The following is a 12,988-nucleotide window of genomic DNA, read 5'->3' as shown; positions in this document are numbered from 1 at the left end:
CGGCGCAGGTGCAGCGAAACAAGGTGGAAAATGTCAGGCTGTGAAGTGGCATGGGCCCAAAACACATTCCATTCATATCTGCACCTGAACGTTACTGTGGTCACACGACAAATTGAGATATCACAACACATGATACATGTCGCTTTAGTTTTAAATGATAAATGCAGCATCAGACCAGCATTAACTGCACAGTTCACAGCTACGATTACCCAGTTTCACCGTCCTACAATCACGCTTGTTATCCTACTTTAATCTACGTCCTATTATAATTCCCAGCCTCAGGGCTTCTGTTTGGATTCCATTATGAAAAAACCCGCAATAGGTCCACATTCTGTTCTGTCCATTGCAAATGCGTGTGAACCAGCTTGTCCCTGGAGTTGTATGAGGTGTTATTCCAGCTGTAACACACAGGGAGCGACGAGGTTCATGGGTGACTATTAAGCATCTTGTCTTCAGATGTTAGCGCTGCCACAGTTCAGGAGAGGAGGGGCAGGCGCTGTGCTGCAGCATGTGGTGTCTTGGCTCAAAGCAAGAAACAATATGTGCATCTGTTTTGAGGCTGAGTGAAATCATTTTGTGGCCACAGCTCAGTGTTCTAATGCGCAGAGCCCTGACATCTGACACGCGGCATCTGTAATTTGGCTTTGTGCCACATCCTCATCGCTCCCCAGCAAATCGCCAAATCGCCAACGGGCGCTTTGTAACATCAAAGTGTGAAACAAGGTGGACGGGAGCCGCATCCAGCAGCAGCAGCAGCCACATGGATTCACTTACAGCTTCCACTCACTGACAGGATGATGAAGATCCACACAAAGCAGCCTCAGAGGCTGCCTTGAGCAGCTTTGCACCACACTGTCACGCTGCATGAATGACTACGTCTGTGCGTCTGACAGCGTCGCTGTAATTACAGACGGCTCGCTGTTGGGAGTGACAGTTCGTTTGGATGAGACAACAGTTGGGAGATCTCAGATCTGTGGCGAGTCACACACGCAGACCAGAATCAGACAGCTGAGAGGTAATGACTCAGGGAAACGCTTCACACGTGTTTCCCCCTCCATTCAAAGACTCCACACATCCCAATGGGGACAAACACACCGATCACAACAACAAATACAGGTCAAAGGTCCAGAAGGAAAGAGGCATTTTAAGCAAAGTTACTGATATGCTAGTTTGGATTTGACTGTAGGAACTGGAATGGAAAAAGGGGGCAAGTGTACGACATTCCCACAGAGTAAGGTTTGTGTCCCCTCTCAACTGCAGCACAGCTGTCTTAACAGCACCCCGCCCTCCTCCCGCTCCCTGCAGGCGCTGGAGTCGCCATTGTGTCTAAAAGCTGGTTGTCCGGTCAGGCCTCCAACCATCAGCGCTGCTGTGTCTCGTTTGAAAATGCACACGGCAGTCGTACAACGTGCTCTGGCCGCTCTGATTCTTCTCTGGAGCTTAAAGTTCAGCAGGTTTAGTTCGTCGTGAGAAAGGAAGAACAGGGACCTGTGTATGTGGAACCACGATAGGAGTCACACATCTGCAGCCGTTCTTTTTTCTCTTAATCAGCCCAGTTTGATGTCTATTCTTGAGCCACTCCCTGATGGTTAGTGAGAAAATTAGTCTTCCTTTCTGGAACAGTGTCTCTTGGCTCCAGGCAGCGTGATGATGGTGACACAAAGGATCCTCTGTGTCACTTGGCGGTGATGCAGCAGAGTGAGGACACCACACTGGCTGCTGGAGTCAGGCCCTTCTCCATCCATCTGGTTTGAAGGACCGGGGGAATGCGACACTGTGCACATGTCTTGAGTTTTATAGGTAGAAGTGGAGGAAAGGTCTCCCTAGCTTCTACCTATTTCCTGTATTCCTGCAGGCTTTCAACCGAGCTATTTCCACTAATAGCACCATCTATTGGCAGAACATGCTCTGTCTTGGTGCATGCACCACATGTATCACATAATGAATGTTTACTGTCACCAGAACAAACCGTAATATGTCATATGATAACAGAGCACAGTGGCTTCACTGCTTCAATGTGAACAGTCCTGATTCACTGTGAACCTCCCCGCATTCCCCTGAACTGCCATCCTAGTTAGGCATTTAAGGAAAGCAACACACACACTGGAAATAGATTCTAAATCATCTGAGTGGTTGGGCAGACTAAAGGGGCGGGGGCTGACATGCAGACATTGTGGATCTCCCCTCTAATCCACCCAATAACCCCTTTGTGGGCCATGGATTTAATACCAGCTGTGAGTGAAATTAATTAGTTGGACATATTCTGGCCGAAACCAGACCAGCCATCAGGTTCTGATTTAGGCGTCCAACTGCCCCAGGCATCAGTGAGAGGGCTGAGCAGTGCAACAAGGGGCTATTATCGTAAATGAGCCGCCGTGATTATTTATATTAACTGTAGAAAAGGTAGTTAATGTCACTCTTTTACTCCTGAGACAGACATTATCATAAACGGAGGCCTTCAAAGGTGAAAGGTCAGGTTGTTAAAAAATGATTGAAGGCAACACCTGTAACCACACTACACAGATGGTACATTGTACCATAACTGTGAAGATACTGGTTGATAAGAGCATTTCCGTTTTCTGTACACAAAGCAAAACCCTGAAATTTGGATTTTAAAGAGATGTTCTCTCCTACTCACATAAAAAAATTCCATTAATTCTGAAATATTCACGGGTCTGAGGGACTGTGGCATCACAGATGTTCCTGCTGTGCAATATCAGCAGATTTCACGCAAGCTTTGCACTCCTGCGCCTGGAAGAGGCAGCAAGAGGAGCATATTATGAATAATGCTCAGACTCAAACTCCATTGTATTCTCCTACAAAGTGATTTGAGTACTGAATAGAAGCTTCAGGGTTAAACTCATCCCATCAACGTTTTTATTTAGTTTGATCACTGAAGTAGACCGTGCTTACAACAAGCCAGCTCCTCTGTGTAAACAAAGCGTTGCATGAAAGGCTGAGGGGCCCCTGCATGCCTGTGGGAGTGTGTGGCGTACCTCATGGTTTATGCCTGATAAAGAGCTGTAATCTTCCTGCTAATCGGAGGCTTGGGGTGGAATTCCCCCTCGCATGAGTGACAAACACTGGCATTTTCACAATGAAGTAAAAGAGTGGACATTTTAACCATGACTTTATAATTTCAACATTAACACCACACCCTAATGTTCACATCTGAGATAACAGGCTTACCCCTGGGTTCAATAATGAAATTGTAGTTGTAATGAATAGACTAAAAGTGTGCACACAGTTAACAGTTCGGCGGATTTTGAGCTACTGTTGCCCTCTAGTGTTTTAAATGTGCAATGTCTGAATGAAGACGTCAAATCCATCACAACAGGAAATCCTCACTTGCCAGTAAAATCAACTCTGACACCTGTGTTAAATGAATATGTCATTATCTCAAAGTGCAGCAGAAACACAGTGGACTCTTGCAGTAAACTATATGCTTGCAGGTCTTTTCATAATATCAGAAATAAATACTACTTATATTCACAACATTTCAAAATATTTAGCTTTAACATCACACATTTTAATTTTTACACATTGTTTTACTCCAATGATTGACCAGTATTCAGTAACATGCTAGACAAATATTATTTTTTTAAATGTAAAAGTGAAGAAACATTGATACATTGAGTTTTCTACATAATTACAGCAATAAGATAATCTGATCATACAAAAGCTTTCTTCCGGATGTGAATGATGTGGATGTCTGGACTTTGAAACTCTGGGTCATGTTTGTCTGTTGGAACCTCTTCACAGTTAAAGCTTTGCTGCAGCAACTTAAAAGATACAATAACTTAGTGAGTCAGTGGACGACAAATGACAAGTAAATGCAAGTAGAACAACTGCTTCTAACCTCAAAAAAACGCTTTTCCACTTTTGGGTTGATGCCTTCAGTTCGCTGTTCATAGCAGCAAATGATGCAGGTCTCTGGACCAGAAAGTAGCTTCAAGCTCTCCACCAGTGGAACAATTGACTGTGTGGAAATGTGTGATAATGCATTATCAGAAATACTATACCATTTTTCTGTTTTGACAAAGGCCATAATAGTAATGACATCATGCTTAGAAACTGACAGCAAGAGTAAAATACCTGCTCATAATAGATGCAATCTGCCATTAGAACAAAATGTGGAGGAGGCAAGAACTCAGACACATCCTCGCCCCTTTAGAACACAAAAAACAAACTGTCATTTTGTCGCATCATATTGTAACTGTGTATCAATGACTCGTACATCCAGCTTCATCTGCCTATAACAACAATACCAATATAAAATATAAGAACTTTATGTACAAACCATTTTAGTACCTTGGCAGCTATAGATCCACTGCTTATAAGTGCCTGGTTTTCCTGGATGTTCACTCTGAGGAGCGGCTGCAAATCCTCCAGGTCCGTCACAGTGACTTGAGCTCTACGGTAAACATTGTGGAATGTTGAAATCGTTCTGCTTCTCCCCATTGTTACTTTAAGTGTGGACAAGTAATGTGCATATTACATGATTACGTCAACTTAGCATGGGCCACTGATCTCACCCCAGTGTTGCTGCCATCAGACCAACAACTCCCGTCCCAGCGCCCAGCTCCACCACCCTCCTGTCAGCCCACGTGTTGACTCCTGAGGGCGGATCGTGAAACTGCTTCGTCTCTAAATATTTAGCTAGTACTATAGCTGCATCCCAGACCACACAGCCTACGTCTCCCAAGTAGCACTGTTTTACTCTTAAAACACAGCCGTCATTTTTCTCAATTTCTCTCACAAAATATTCACTTCCGTCTGCGTCCTCCGCCATGTTGAAACTGAACTTCCGGTCAGATATTTTAAAAATAAAAGCCTGCCATTTCAGCGTTCTATAATAAAAGCTGCACTTGGTGGCTTTATTAATTGCATAAAAAAAGAGTATATCAATCATTAATACTTGCCTTCACAGAATGAAAGACTTTTCTTAAAAAAACGTATTTATGCCTTTTAATTGTTAGTGTGTCGTGTGTTATGGTTGTAAATAAAGTTTGTAGATGAAGAAGCAACTTTTAATTAGATCATTGACATCAAAATTATACAGTATAGTGAAATGACATAGTTCAAATGTTTTTTTTTAAATTTAAGAATTACTTGATAAATGCATTACACAATATAAGATCAAATATCAGTGGACTGAATTAGTATATTGAAACAATTTTTATTTATTCATTTTCTGCCAAATGTCTGACTGAACCTGCAACCTGGGCAACAGGAGCACAAGGCACTAACTACTGTGCCAAACAGCCACATATCATACACTATTTAATAATAATGATGCAGGCAGCAGAAGCATTACAAGCTAAAATAATGTGGGTCGGCGCAGAAGCAGCACCTTTACCCACTGACTTGGACCAATCTTAATCTGAAATACAGTACTGTGCAACCTGCCCATTACTGTAGCAGCTGGTGCACTGACGTCCATAACATCTGAAGATCTTGTTGAGGTCAACAGAGTTTCCAAGACGCTGAAGAGCTGCTTGTCGTTGTTCCTCTGTGTTTTCTGGCGCATTGTTGGGTCTGAATATAACGGAAAACACAAAAGCCCAGTCTCTCCATCTACGGATAGACTGTATCCTTCCAAGAATGTTCTGCCTGTGTGTGCTACTTGAACACTTCTCAACACATGGGGAGGCAAAGACATAGAAAAACAACAGATCATTTTGGGTGCTGTTGTTAAAGATTTGGCTGAGATGATCCACGACACGTGACTCTGCATGATCCGTGCCAAAAGACTGTGTGTAACGTTTGGCTGCCACCACCCTGTTGCCAATGTAAACCTCATTGTTGTTGAGCTTGTTCCTGACATTTGCCGCAGGGTCACTTTGAAAAACCTGCTGAAGCACCTGGTTGATGTTGAGGTTTTGGTTCTCTGGGATGGTTACAGCCAGACTGAACATCCCTTGGGTTCCATACCTATCAATGAAAACAGATCACCACCAATTCACAAGGTAAGGGTTATGGACTAGACGCAAAACTATAAGATATATGCAACATTTAAATCCTGGAATTAACATTTCTTCATAAACAAAACAATTTTAGTTCAGATTTACACTGATTTTGACTCATGGGCACTCAAAGATGTTCACATACCACAGTTTCAGCATCAGACAACTAGTATCAGTCTCAATTCAGATGTAGAAAACATACGTGTATATGAAGCAGCGAACTCACTGTCTCAAGATGCCATTAACAATGTCAGCCAGTCTGTTCTGGTCCACAGCCAGGATGTGTTCAGTCAGAAGCACAGTCAGAACCACTGCCATCCAGCACCGGGACGCCATCTGCACAAATATCAGCTCATCAATCAGTCTTTAAACCTTCATTAAATATAAAACAGATAAATTCATTGGCTTGGCGAGTTACAGTGCGTCAGCACTTAGACGGTTAAAATTTATCTGACAAACAGGTCATTTTGTCTGATGCAACAACAAAAACCTTTCAAGGAAAAAAAAGACAAAAAGGCAGACGCGCATCTTGCTCGTTGTGACGCAGCTTAGTTTTTTTGCGCAAAAAAAACACTATCAAGTTTGGTTGCTTCCTCTGGGTTTAGCTCTTAAACGCAAAATAATTACTAATAATAAAAAAGGACAACGGGATTCCGTTACTACCGCCCTGCTTTGTTGGATCCGTTGATCCGTAATGTTAGGATTAATCTTTAATAACTGTGTATCAGTTTTTGCTCCGCAAAAAAATGTAACGTCGCAAGGTACATATGCATGTTCTATATAAAAAATCTAGTTGTGTGCGGCAGCAGCAGGTTAAACAAATAGTTAAAAGTGGAACTTACTATTTGTTTTGTCTGAGAGCAGGATCACGACTTAAACAGTCTGCACAGTTTTACAATATGACGCAGTTTAATCGTTGCTCGTGTAGTAGATACGGAAGTTGAAAAGGGAAACAAGGGCTGAAAAAGTCTTCTGTTAATTGTTACGAAGTTTCATCAGTAAAATATAAAATGTTGAACCTCTGCATTCTGTCTTTGGAATTTTATTTGGTGGCTTGGTGGCTTTATTAATTGTTAATAAAGACGGCCTACAATATTAGATCCTAGACAACCAAATTGTGTAATCAAATAAAGTTATCTACAAATCGCACGAGCGCTATTCTAGGGTTTTCGTACATGCGCAGATAGTATCTGCCGCTTTACCGCCTTTAGAATCATTGCTTTGTGCAGTTTTAACATGTTTCATATCGGCACAGAGGAGGTAACTACCGGGGGTGAGAGGTCAGAGCCTTTAGGAACCCCGGAGGTGACCCCGGTGGACAGAACTGGGCCAGAAACCACCCCGTACGGGCCCGCGTCTGCGTCCTCACAGTCAAGCCGGCCAAGCCGGGACGGAGCTAGCGCGAGCTCCGGCTACTGCGCAGGTGAACGTTAGCATAATGTTTCCTGGAGGCTCGGGGCCAAACACGGCGCTTACTCTACACTGTAATACCAGTAAATGTCACCAACCATTTCAGGGCTTTGTGTTGAAGGCCGGTTCCAGCACGTTGTCAGCGCAGGCGGGTCACATCTGCCCGTGCCGTCGTCTGTATCGTATGAATCCTCCATCTGCAGCCGTGGAGGAACACCAGGACTCAGAAGAACCCCCGGGTCGTGTGGCGGACGCCCTGCTCGGACTCCTCTGCCCGATCACACTGGTACCGCAAGCTCACATGAAGAGACACGGGGTTTAAAGCAGGCCAGGCGGGGTTCCTTACCATGGTTTGTCCTGTCCGTAGCGACAAGCAGCTCCTCGGCCAACGCGTCCTCCGGTGCCTCGGTGGTCGTGGCAGTGGTTGAAGGCCGTGGTTTGGCCAGAGGCGAGATCGGCATGGCTAGCCTCAACTTGAAATGTCCAGAGCTGGTCCTGTCACAGTTTGCAGACACAGGCACCTATGCCAAGGTAATCCAATAGGGTCATTTTGTAAAAGAGGCATTACATATGTATTAAACACTGCTGTATACTGCTGTTCTAAAGGTCATAACCAAAATTCACATCTTGGTGCCATTGGAAATTCTGATGCCAGACACATCCAGTGAAAAGGGGAAGGGGACAAAGCTGTTCAACCTCATCACCGAGAACTTCCCGGTACCCTTTTCACAATAACTCTATCGCTATCTATTGGTTAGAAATATGTAGATGTGTATTTGTTGACATGTTATTTTTAACTGTTAGTGTGTTGTTGTGCCTGTTTTGTTCATTTGTTGTTAGGGTGTAGCATTCACTGCAATCCAGAGGAAGTACTTTAATGAGAGGAAAGGACTAGAGTACATTCAGCAGCTGTGTACTCCAGAATTTGGCACTGTCCTCATGGAAGTGCAAGCTAAGTAGGCCACAGAGTGCAGTAATGTATAGATCTCGATTATAATGTACCACTATATTTGATTTTTATAACCTAATGGCATGATTTGTTCAGATATTATTGCCTAGCAACTGCAGCTGCTTTGCTGAAATACCTGGAGTTCATCCAGAACTCTGTCTACGCTGCCAAGTCTCTTAAAGTGATTTTTAAAGGGAGCGAACAGACGGCTATGATTGACTCAGCATCTGCCACTAACTTGGAGTTAGTCACGAATAATAGAAACCACAGGTAGGAGGAAAAGCAAGGACAAGACTATTTAAGAAGCAATATTTCAAAATGATAGATGTGCTTGGTGTGTTTTGGTTTGTACAGGAGCGAACATACACTTTTAGGGGTACTTAACTACACGAAGACACCTGGTGGTGCCAGAAGATTGCGCTCCAATCTTCTGGAGCCTCTACTTGATGTGGACACCATCAGCATACGCTTGGATACCATACAGGAACTGCTAGAGAATGAGGAACTCTTCTTTGGTCTGAAGAATGGTCAAGATCAAGCACAACAACATATATTTTTGTCTTAATGCTCAAAAAATGAGGCAAAACATCTGAACTGCCACCTTTTCCCCCTATTTAGCTATAGGGCATTTCCTTGACATTGACCAGCTGCTCTCTGTTCTTGTCCAAATTCCAAAGCAGGAAACCGTACGGACAATTCTAACATTAATTATGATTGTATACAGTTATTTAATTCTGCTGAATTAGTGAATTTGAGTGTGTTTTAACAGGTTCAAGTGGCAGAGGCAAAGATAACGCATGTCATTCAGCTGAAACACACACTGGATTTAGTGCCAAGGTTGAGGGTTTGTATCTGCACAGTCATATACTACACATTTAAACGTAATCAGTAATCAGCGGTACAAAGTGCTGTTCTAAGAATTACTTGGGTAATATGGGAAGTTCTCTGAATAATACACATTTTGAACAGATGACACTGAAGAACTGCAACACAGCCCTGCTGAAGGCATACAGTGCCTCACTGGACGACGACAGGTACTGAGCTGGAGAACGATAGATGAAGTCAATTTGTGTCCTGTCTGCAGTCTTCTTCCACTGGATAACTGTCCCCTTTAGGTTTGATATGATTCTGGAGCAGATCAAGACAGTGATTAATGATGAAATTACCTACATGAAGGGGAGCCTGAACATGCGCACCCAGAAGTGTTACGCCGTTCGCCCCAACATCAATCAGTTCCTGGATATTGCCCGGAGAGCGTACACCGAGATAGTAGACGACATTGCAGGTGTTTGTCCTGTCGGTCTTTCACAGCTTTTGTGCTCAGACGTGGCTTGTTGAATGCTAGTGAATGTGTTGCACAGGGCTCGTGAACCAGATGGGGGAGAAGTATGGTTTGCCAATGCGTACCAGCTTCAGCACAGCTAGAGGGTTCTTTATCCAGGTGAAACTTGAAGGAGTGGCTTTACCTGAAGGAAAGCTGCCCTCAGAGTTCATTAAGGTGAGCGCCACTGAAGGCATGGAAAAACAAAACGCAGAAATCCAACAGACAAGCAAATACCAACATTAGTTTTTTTTGAAGGAAGCTAAATTACAAGTTAAATTAATGTCCACATGTGATACCTCAGGTTACTAAGAATAAGAACAACTATGGCTTCACCACTGTGGACCTGATGAGGATGAATGACCGTTGTGATGAGGCACTGAGGGAGATCTTTCACATCTCCTATGTGTAAGGAGATTACATTCCTTATTTCTTAACTGTCGAGGTGTCATTTATCTGGTGAACTTTTCCTTCTGTGGAAGATTGTTGATGTTTTAAAATCTCTGGCTACTTTAGACTAAAAAGGTGAAACTTTGTTTGTCCAGCAGATGGTGGTATTTAATAGCCATGTTTTTCCTTCAGTGTTTTTCTCTTGTTTCTAACCTGTCTACAATCAGGGTGATATGTCAATTACTGCACACTATCCATGAGCACATCCACTGCCTCTACAAGCTGTCTGATGCTGTATCCATGCTGGACATGCTGCTGTCGCTTGCAAATGCATGCACCGTCTCAGACTATGGTAAATATGAGCCTCTGTTGCTTTCCTGTCTGTCAACCTGTCAAATTAACACTGATGAAGTGTGATCTGTTGTCGGAGGGAGTGCTGTCTACACAGAAGGCAGCACCCAGTTAATGTCACACTTGACAGGCAGAGAAGTGTACTGCGGCGGCAGCTCTGCTTGCCTCAGTTCTTTCTGTACGGGTTGGAGGCAGCACCCGAACAGTCAACCACGTGGGTGATGAGCACTGGCCTTCAGCTGTCTGAAAGTGTCTCTCCACAGACACGTGCTGAATGCCTGCCCCCTTTCTATCCCTGCCAGCTTGTACTCAGATTACCCTAGTTACGTAAGTGTGCACTGGTGCGCTGTATTTACTGAGACAAATCTCTCTAGCAGAGGAGAGAGTGGCCTTTAACCACTGAACACGTTTGTTCTCAGAAGTAATATTTTTATACCAACCTGTAAGGAACTGAATTATATACATCAACATAGTACAGTGGTACCAAATTTAATAACAGGTTTTTGTGTGAAAGAAATAAAGATGCTTTTAAATGCCTTTGTTTTTTCTGCTGTGTCTGCCAGTGCGTCCAGAGTTCACAGACACGCTGGCCGTGAAGCAGGGTCGCCACCCCATCCTGGAGCGCATATCTGGACAGCAGCCTATTTCAAACAATAGCTACATTTCAATGGGCAGCAACTTTGTCATCATCACTGGACCCAATATGAGCGGCAAATCAACCTACCTCAAACAGGTGGCACTTTGTCAGATCATGGCCCAGATAGGTCAGCAGCAGCCCTTTCAGCTTGCATGAGTAGGAAATGCAGACTGAATCTGAATCAGTGCCAATTCTGCTTGATTTGTGAGTAAAAATGCCTTTTTCTTCCAAGGCTCTTTTGTCCCTGCTGAGTATGCCTCTTTTCGTGTTGCTGATCAGATTTTCACCAGAATTGGTGTAGATGATGATTTTGAAACGAACTCTTCCACATTTATGCTGGAAATGAAAGAGGTATTTTTTCTTCTGCTTTTCTTTTATTAAATTTTTTTTTTTTATGTCATGAAAAAAAAATCTGAAACAATAGTAATTACATTTGTTCCCCTAAGATCTCCTACATAATCCACAATGCAAGTGACAGGTCCCTAATCATCATAGATGAGCTGGGACGTGGCACGAGTGCTGAGGAGGGCATTGGCATTTGTCACTCGGTTTGTGAATTCCTCCTTAGCCTCCAGGTAAAGGATACATGAGACAATCTACTGGCACTCCTCTCTCTATTATGGGAACCACATATATCTGGTTTCTGTGTTCTATTATTACAGTTGCCTCTTGTGCTACACATTCTAGGCCAGTAGTAAAGTAATGCAATAAGTATAGGAATAGCAGGTGTTTTAGTTGTTTAATTGCTAAGGTGTGTATCGTTTATCTACTCTTTGCAGGCGTTCACCCTCTTTGCAACACACTTCCTTGAGCTGTGCCAGCTGGAGGCTCTTTATCCCAACGTGGAGAACCAACACATGGAAGTTCAGCATACTCGCAGCAGGGATACTGGTGCTGAGCATGTGGAGTATACGTACTTGATAAAACGGGGCTGCTCTGAGGAAAGACACTATGGTACAGAGTCAGTGAAACCTAAGCACTATGCTGCTGAAATTAGCTGTGAAAAATGGTAACGGCCCCTTTTATGGTCTTTCTTAGGCCTAAAGGCAGCAGAAATGACCGCCCTTCCCTCAACAATAACCCAAGAAGCAAAGACAATTGCCTCAAAAGTTAGCCAGCAACTTCTGGTATGTTTATAAAGATTAGATTCAGAGTTTTTGTTCTATTGTTTTGTGTGTTTTAGCCTGTTCTGTTTACATTTTGTTAACAATATTTAACTGGTGCTTTTACAGCAGACCCCTCAATGTGCAATCGTAAAATATAATTTAATACACAAGAAACTAAGTCTAATGATGATTGATAGTGCAGATATTTCTTATTTCATAAATAATCCAGGTTTATAAGAAGTGCTTGATAAAAAGATTTAGAATGTTGTTTTTTTATTGTTTTAGGCCAAACATCATAGTGATCCGGAAACACAGAGACAGAGAGCTGTGTACCACCTGGCCACTCGCCTCCTGCAGGCTGCCAGGAACTCCAGACTGGACCCAGACAGCCTGCGTATGTATTTGAAAGGCCTGAAGAAGCAGTATGAGGCAGAGGTGCAGGCCATAGGCCAGTCAATGGACGTAGAGGAGGAATAACTGAGTCAGCTTCACAGTGGGGACGGCAGTAACACAGCAATGAACGATCTATTTTTATCTCTCTGTTTAAACTGGCTCATTAATATATTATATTATTATTCCAGCTATCTTATTTATTACAAATAAACGCTCTAAGACCAAGTAGATTCATTAAGTGGATGTAATTTATAACACAATATAGTTTTACCATTTAAGAATTATTGGCCTTATAGCACAGAAGAAGGTCGTAATATAACATATATAAACTTGGAGTCATTGAAGTATTAAAGTGCCAGCTGTACTCATGTGGAGTTTGGGGAAGTGCAATGACCACTCCCCGGTTGCTTTTGTCGCTCGTTAGATTTTACACACACGGATGTCTGGGAAAGGCGGGGCTATTCA

The 12,988-nt window shown here is 43.1% G+C and overlaps 3 protein-coding genes across 4 annotated transcripts; 1 reads left to right on the top strand and 2 right to left on the bottom strand.

The window, feature by feature from the left end:
- Positions 1-2,854: 2,854 nt before the first annotated feature.
- On the bottom strand, positions 2,855-4,821 carry vcpkmt (valosin containing protein lysine (K) methyltransferase). Its single transcript, XM_029138510.3, has 5 exons — positions 4,536-4,821; positions 4,301-4,414; positions 4,096-4,168; positions 3,860-3,979; positions 2,855-3,782 (listed from the first exon to the last, which is right to left on the bottom strand). Exons 1-5 carry the CDS (start codon positions 4,790-4,792, stop codon positions 3,672-3,674), a joined length of 675 nt encoding a protein of 224 aa, XP_028994343.1. The 5' UTR covers positions 4,793-4,821; the 3' UTR covers positions 2,855-3,671.
- Positions 4,822-5,016: 195 nt separating this feature from the next.
- LOC114848204 (uncharacterized) lies at positions 5,017-7,036 on the bottom strand. The gene is made up of 3 exons (XM_029138511.2): positions 6,809-7,036; positions 6,193-6,302; positions 5,017-5,934 (listed from the first exon to the last, which is right to left on the bottom strand). The coding sequence occupies exons 2-3, from the start codon at positions 6,300-6,302 to the stop codon at positions 5,379-5,381; spliced, it is 666 nt and encodes a 221-aa protein (XP_028994344.1). The 5' UTR covers positions 6,809-7,036; the 3' UTR covers positions 5,017-5,378.
- A 92-nt stretch (positions 7,037-7,128) lies between these two features.
- msh4 (mutS homolog 4) lies at positions 7,129-12,758 on the top strand. Of its 2 annotated transcripts, none has more exons than XM_029138509.3 (20): positions 7,129-7,389; positions 7,498-7,662; positions 7,744-7,907; positions 7,983-8,093; positions 8,217-8,332; positions 8,422-8,595; positions 8,680-8,852; positions 8,944-9,011; positions 9,095-9,169; positions 9,295-9,359; positions 9,441-9,610; positions 9,687-9,823; positions 9,951-10,054; positions 10,264-10,388; positions 10,951-11,151; positions 11,257-11,375; positions 11,471-11,599; positions 11,804-11,978; positions 12,063-12,151; positions 12,416-12,758. In XM_029138509.3, the coding sequence occupies exons 1-20, from the start codon at positions 7,203-7,205 to the stop codon at positions 12,605-12,607; spliced, it is 2,739 nt and encodes a 912-aa protein (XP_028994342.1). In that variant the 5' UTR covers positions 7,129-7,202; the 3' UTR covers positions 12,608-12,758. The 2 variants fall into 2 exon arrangements, with proteins under 2 accessions (XP_028994342.1, XP_028994341.1); XM_029138508.3 differs by having other exon boundaries at positions 7,483-7,662.
- The last annotated feature ends 230 nt before the right edge of the window (positions 12,759-12,988 follow it).

Source organism: Betta splendens, chromosome 22 (genome assembly GCF_900634795.4).
Source record: "Betta splendens chromosome 22, fBetSpl5.4, whole genome shotgun sequence".
NCBI classification, from domain to species: Eukaryota; Metazoa; Chordata; class Actinopteri; order Anabantiformes; family Osphronemidae; genus Betta; species Betta splendens.
This window is presented reverse-complemented; position numbering and strand designations above follow the sequence as displayed.

What these genes read in the sequence shown, in the direction of transcription:
- msh4 (XM_029138508.3), top strand. Translation starts at nt 7,203, where the DNA reads ATGTTTCATATCGGCACAGAGGAGGTAACTACCGGGGGTGAGAGGTCA. An exon ending in GAGCTCCGGCTACTGCGCAG is followed by an intron (nt 7,390 to 7,482) that starts GTGAACGTTAGC and finishes CAACCATTTCAG; the next exon opens with GGCTTTGTGTTGAAGGCCGG. An exon ending in TTATGCTGGAAATGAAAGAG is followed by an intron (nt 11,376 to 11,470) that starts GTATTTTTTCTT and finishes TGTTCCCCTAAG; the next exon opens with ATCTCCTACATAATCCACAA.
- vcpkmt (XM_029138510.3), bottom strand. Translation starts at nt 4,792, where the DNA reads ATGGCGGAGGACGCAGACGGAAGTGAATATTTTGTGAGAGAAATTGAG. An exon ending in CTGATGGCAGCAACACTGGG is followed by an intron (nt 4,415 to 4,535) that starts GTGAGATCAGTG and finishes TGTTTACCGTAG; the next exon opens with AGCTCAAGTCACTGTGACGG. An exon ending in TGGAAAAGCGTTTTTTTGAG is followed by an intron (nt 3,783 to 3,859) that starts GTTAGAAGCAGT and finishes GTATCTTTTAAG; the next exon opens with TTGCTGCAGCAAAGCTTTAA.
- LOC114848204 (XM_029138511.2), bottom strand. Translation starts at nt 6,302, where the DNA reads ATGGCGTCCCGGTGCTGGATGGCAGTGGTTCTGACTGTGCTTCTGACT. An exon ending in GTTAATGGCATCTTGAGACA is followed by an intron (nt 5,935 to 6,192) that starts GTGAGTTCGCTG and finishes TTTCATTGATAG; the next exon opens with GTATGGAACCCAAGGGATGT.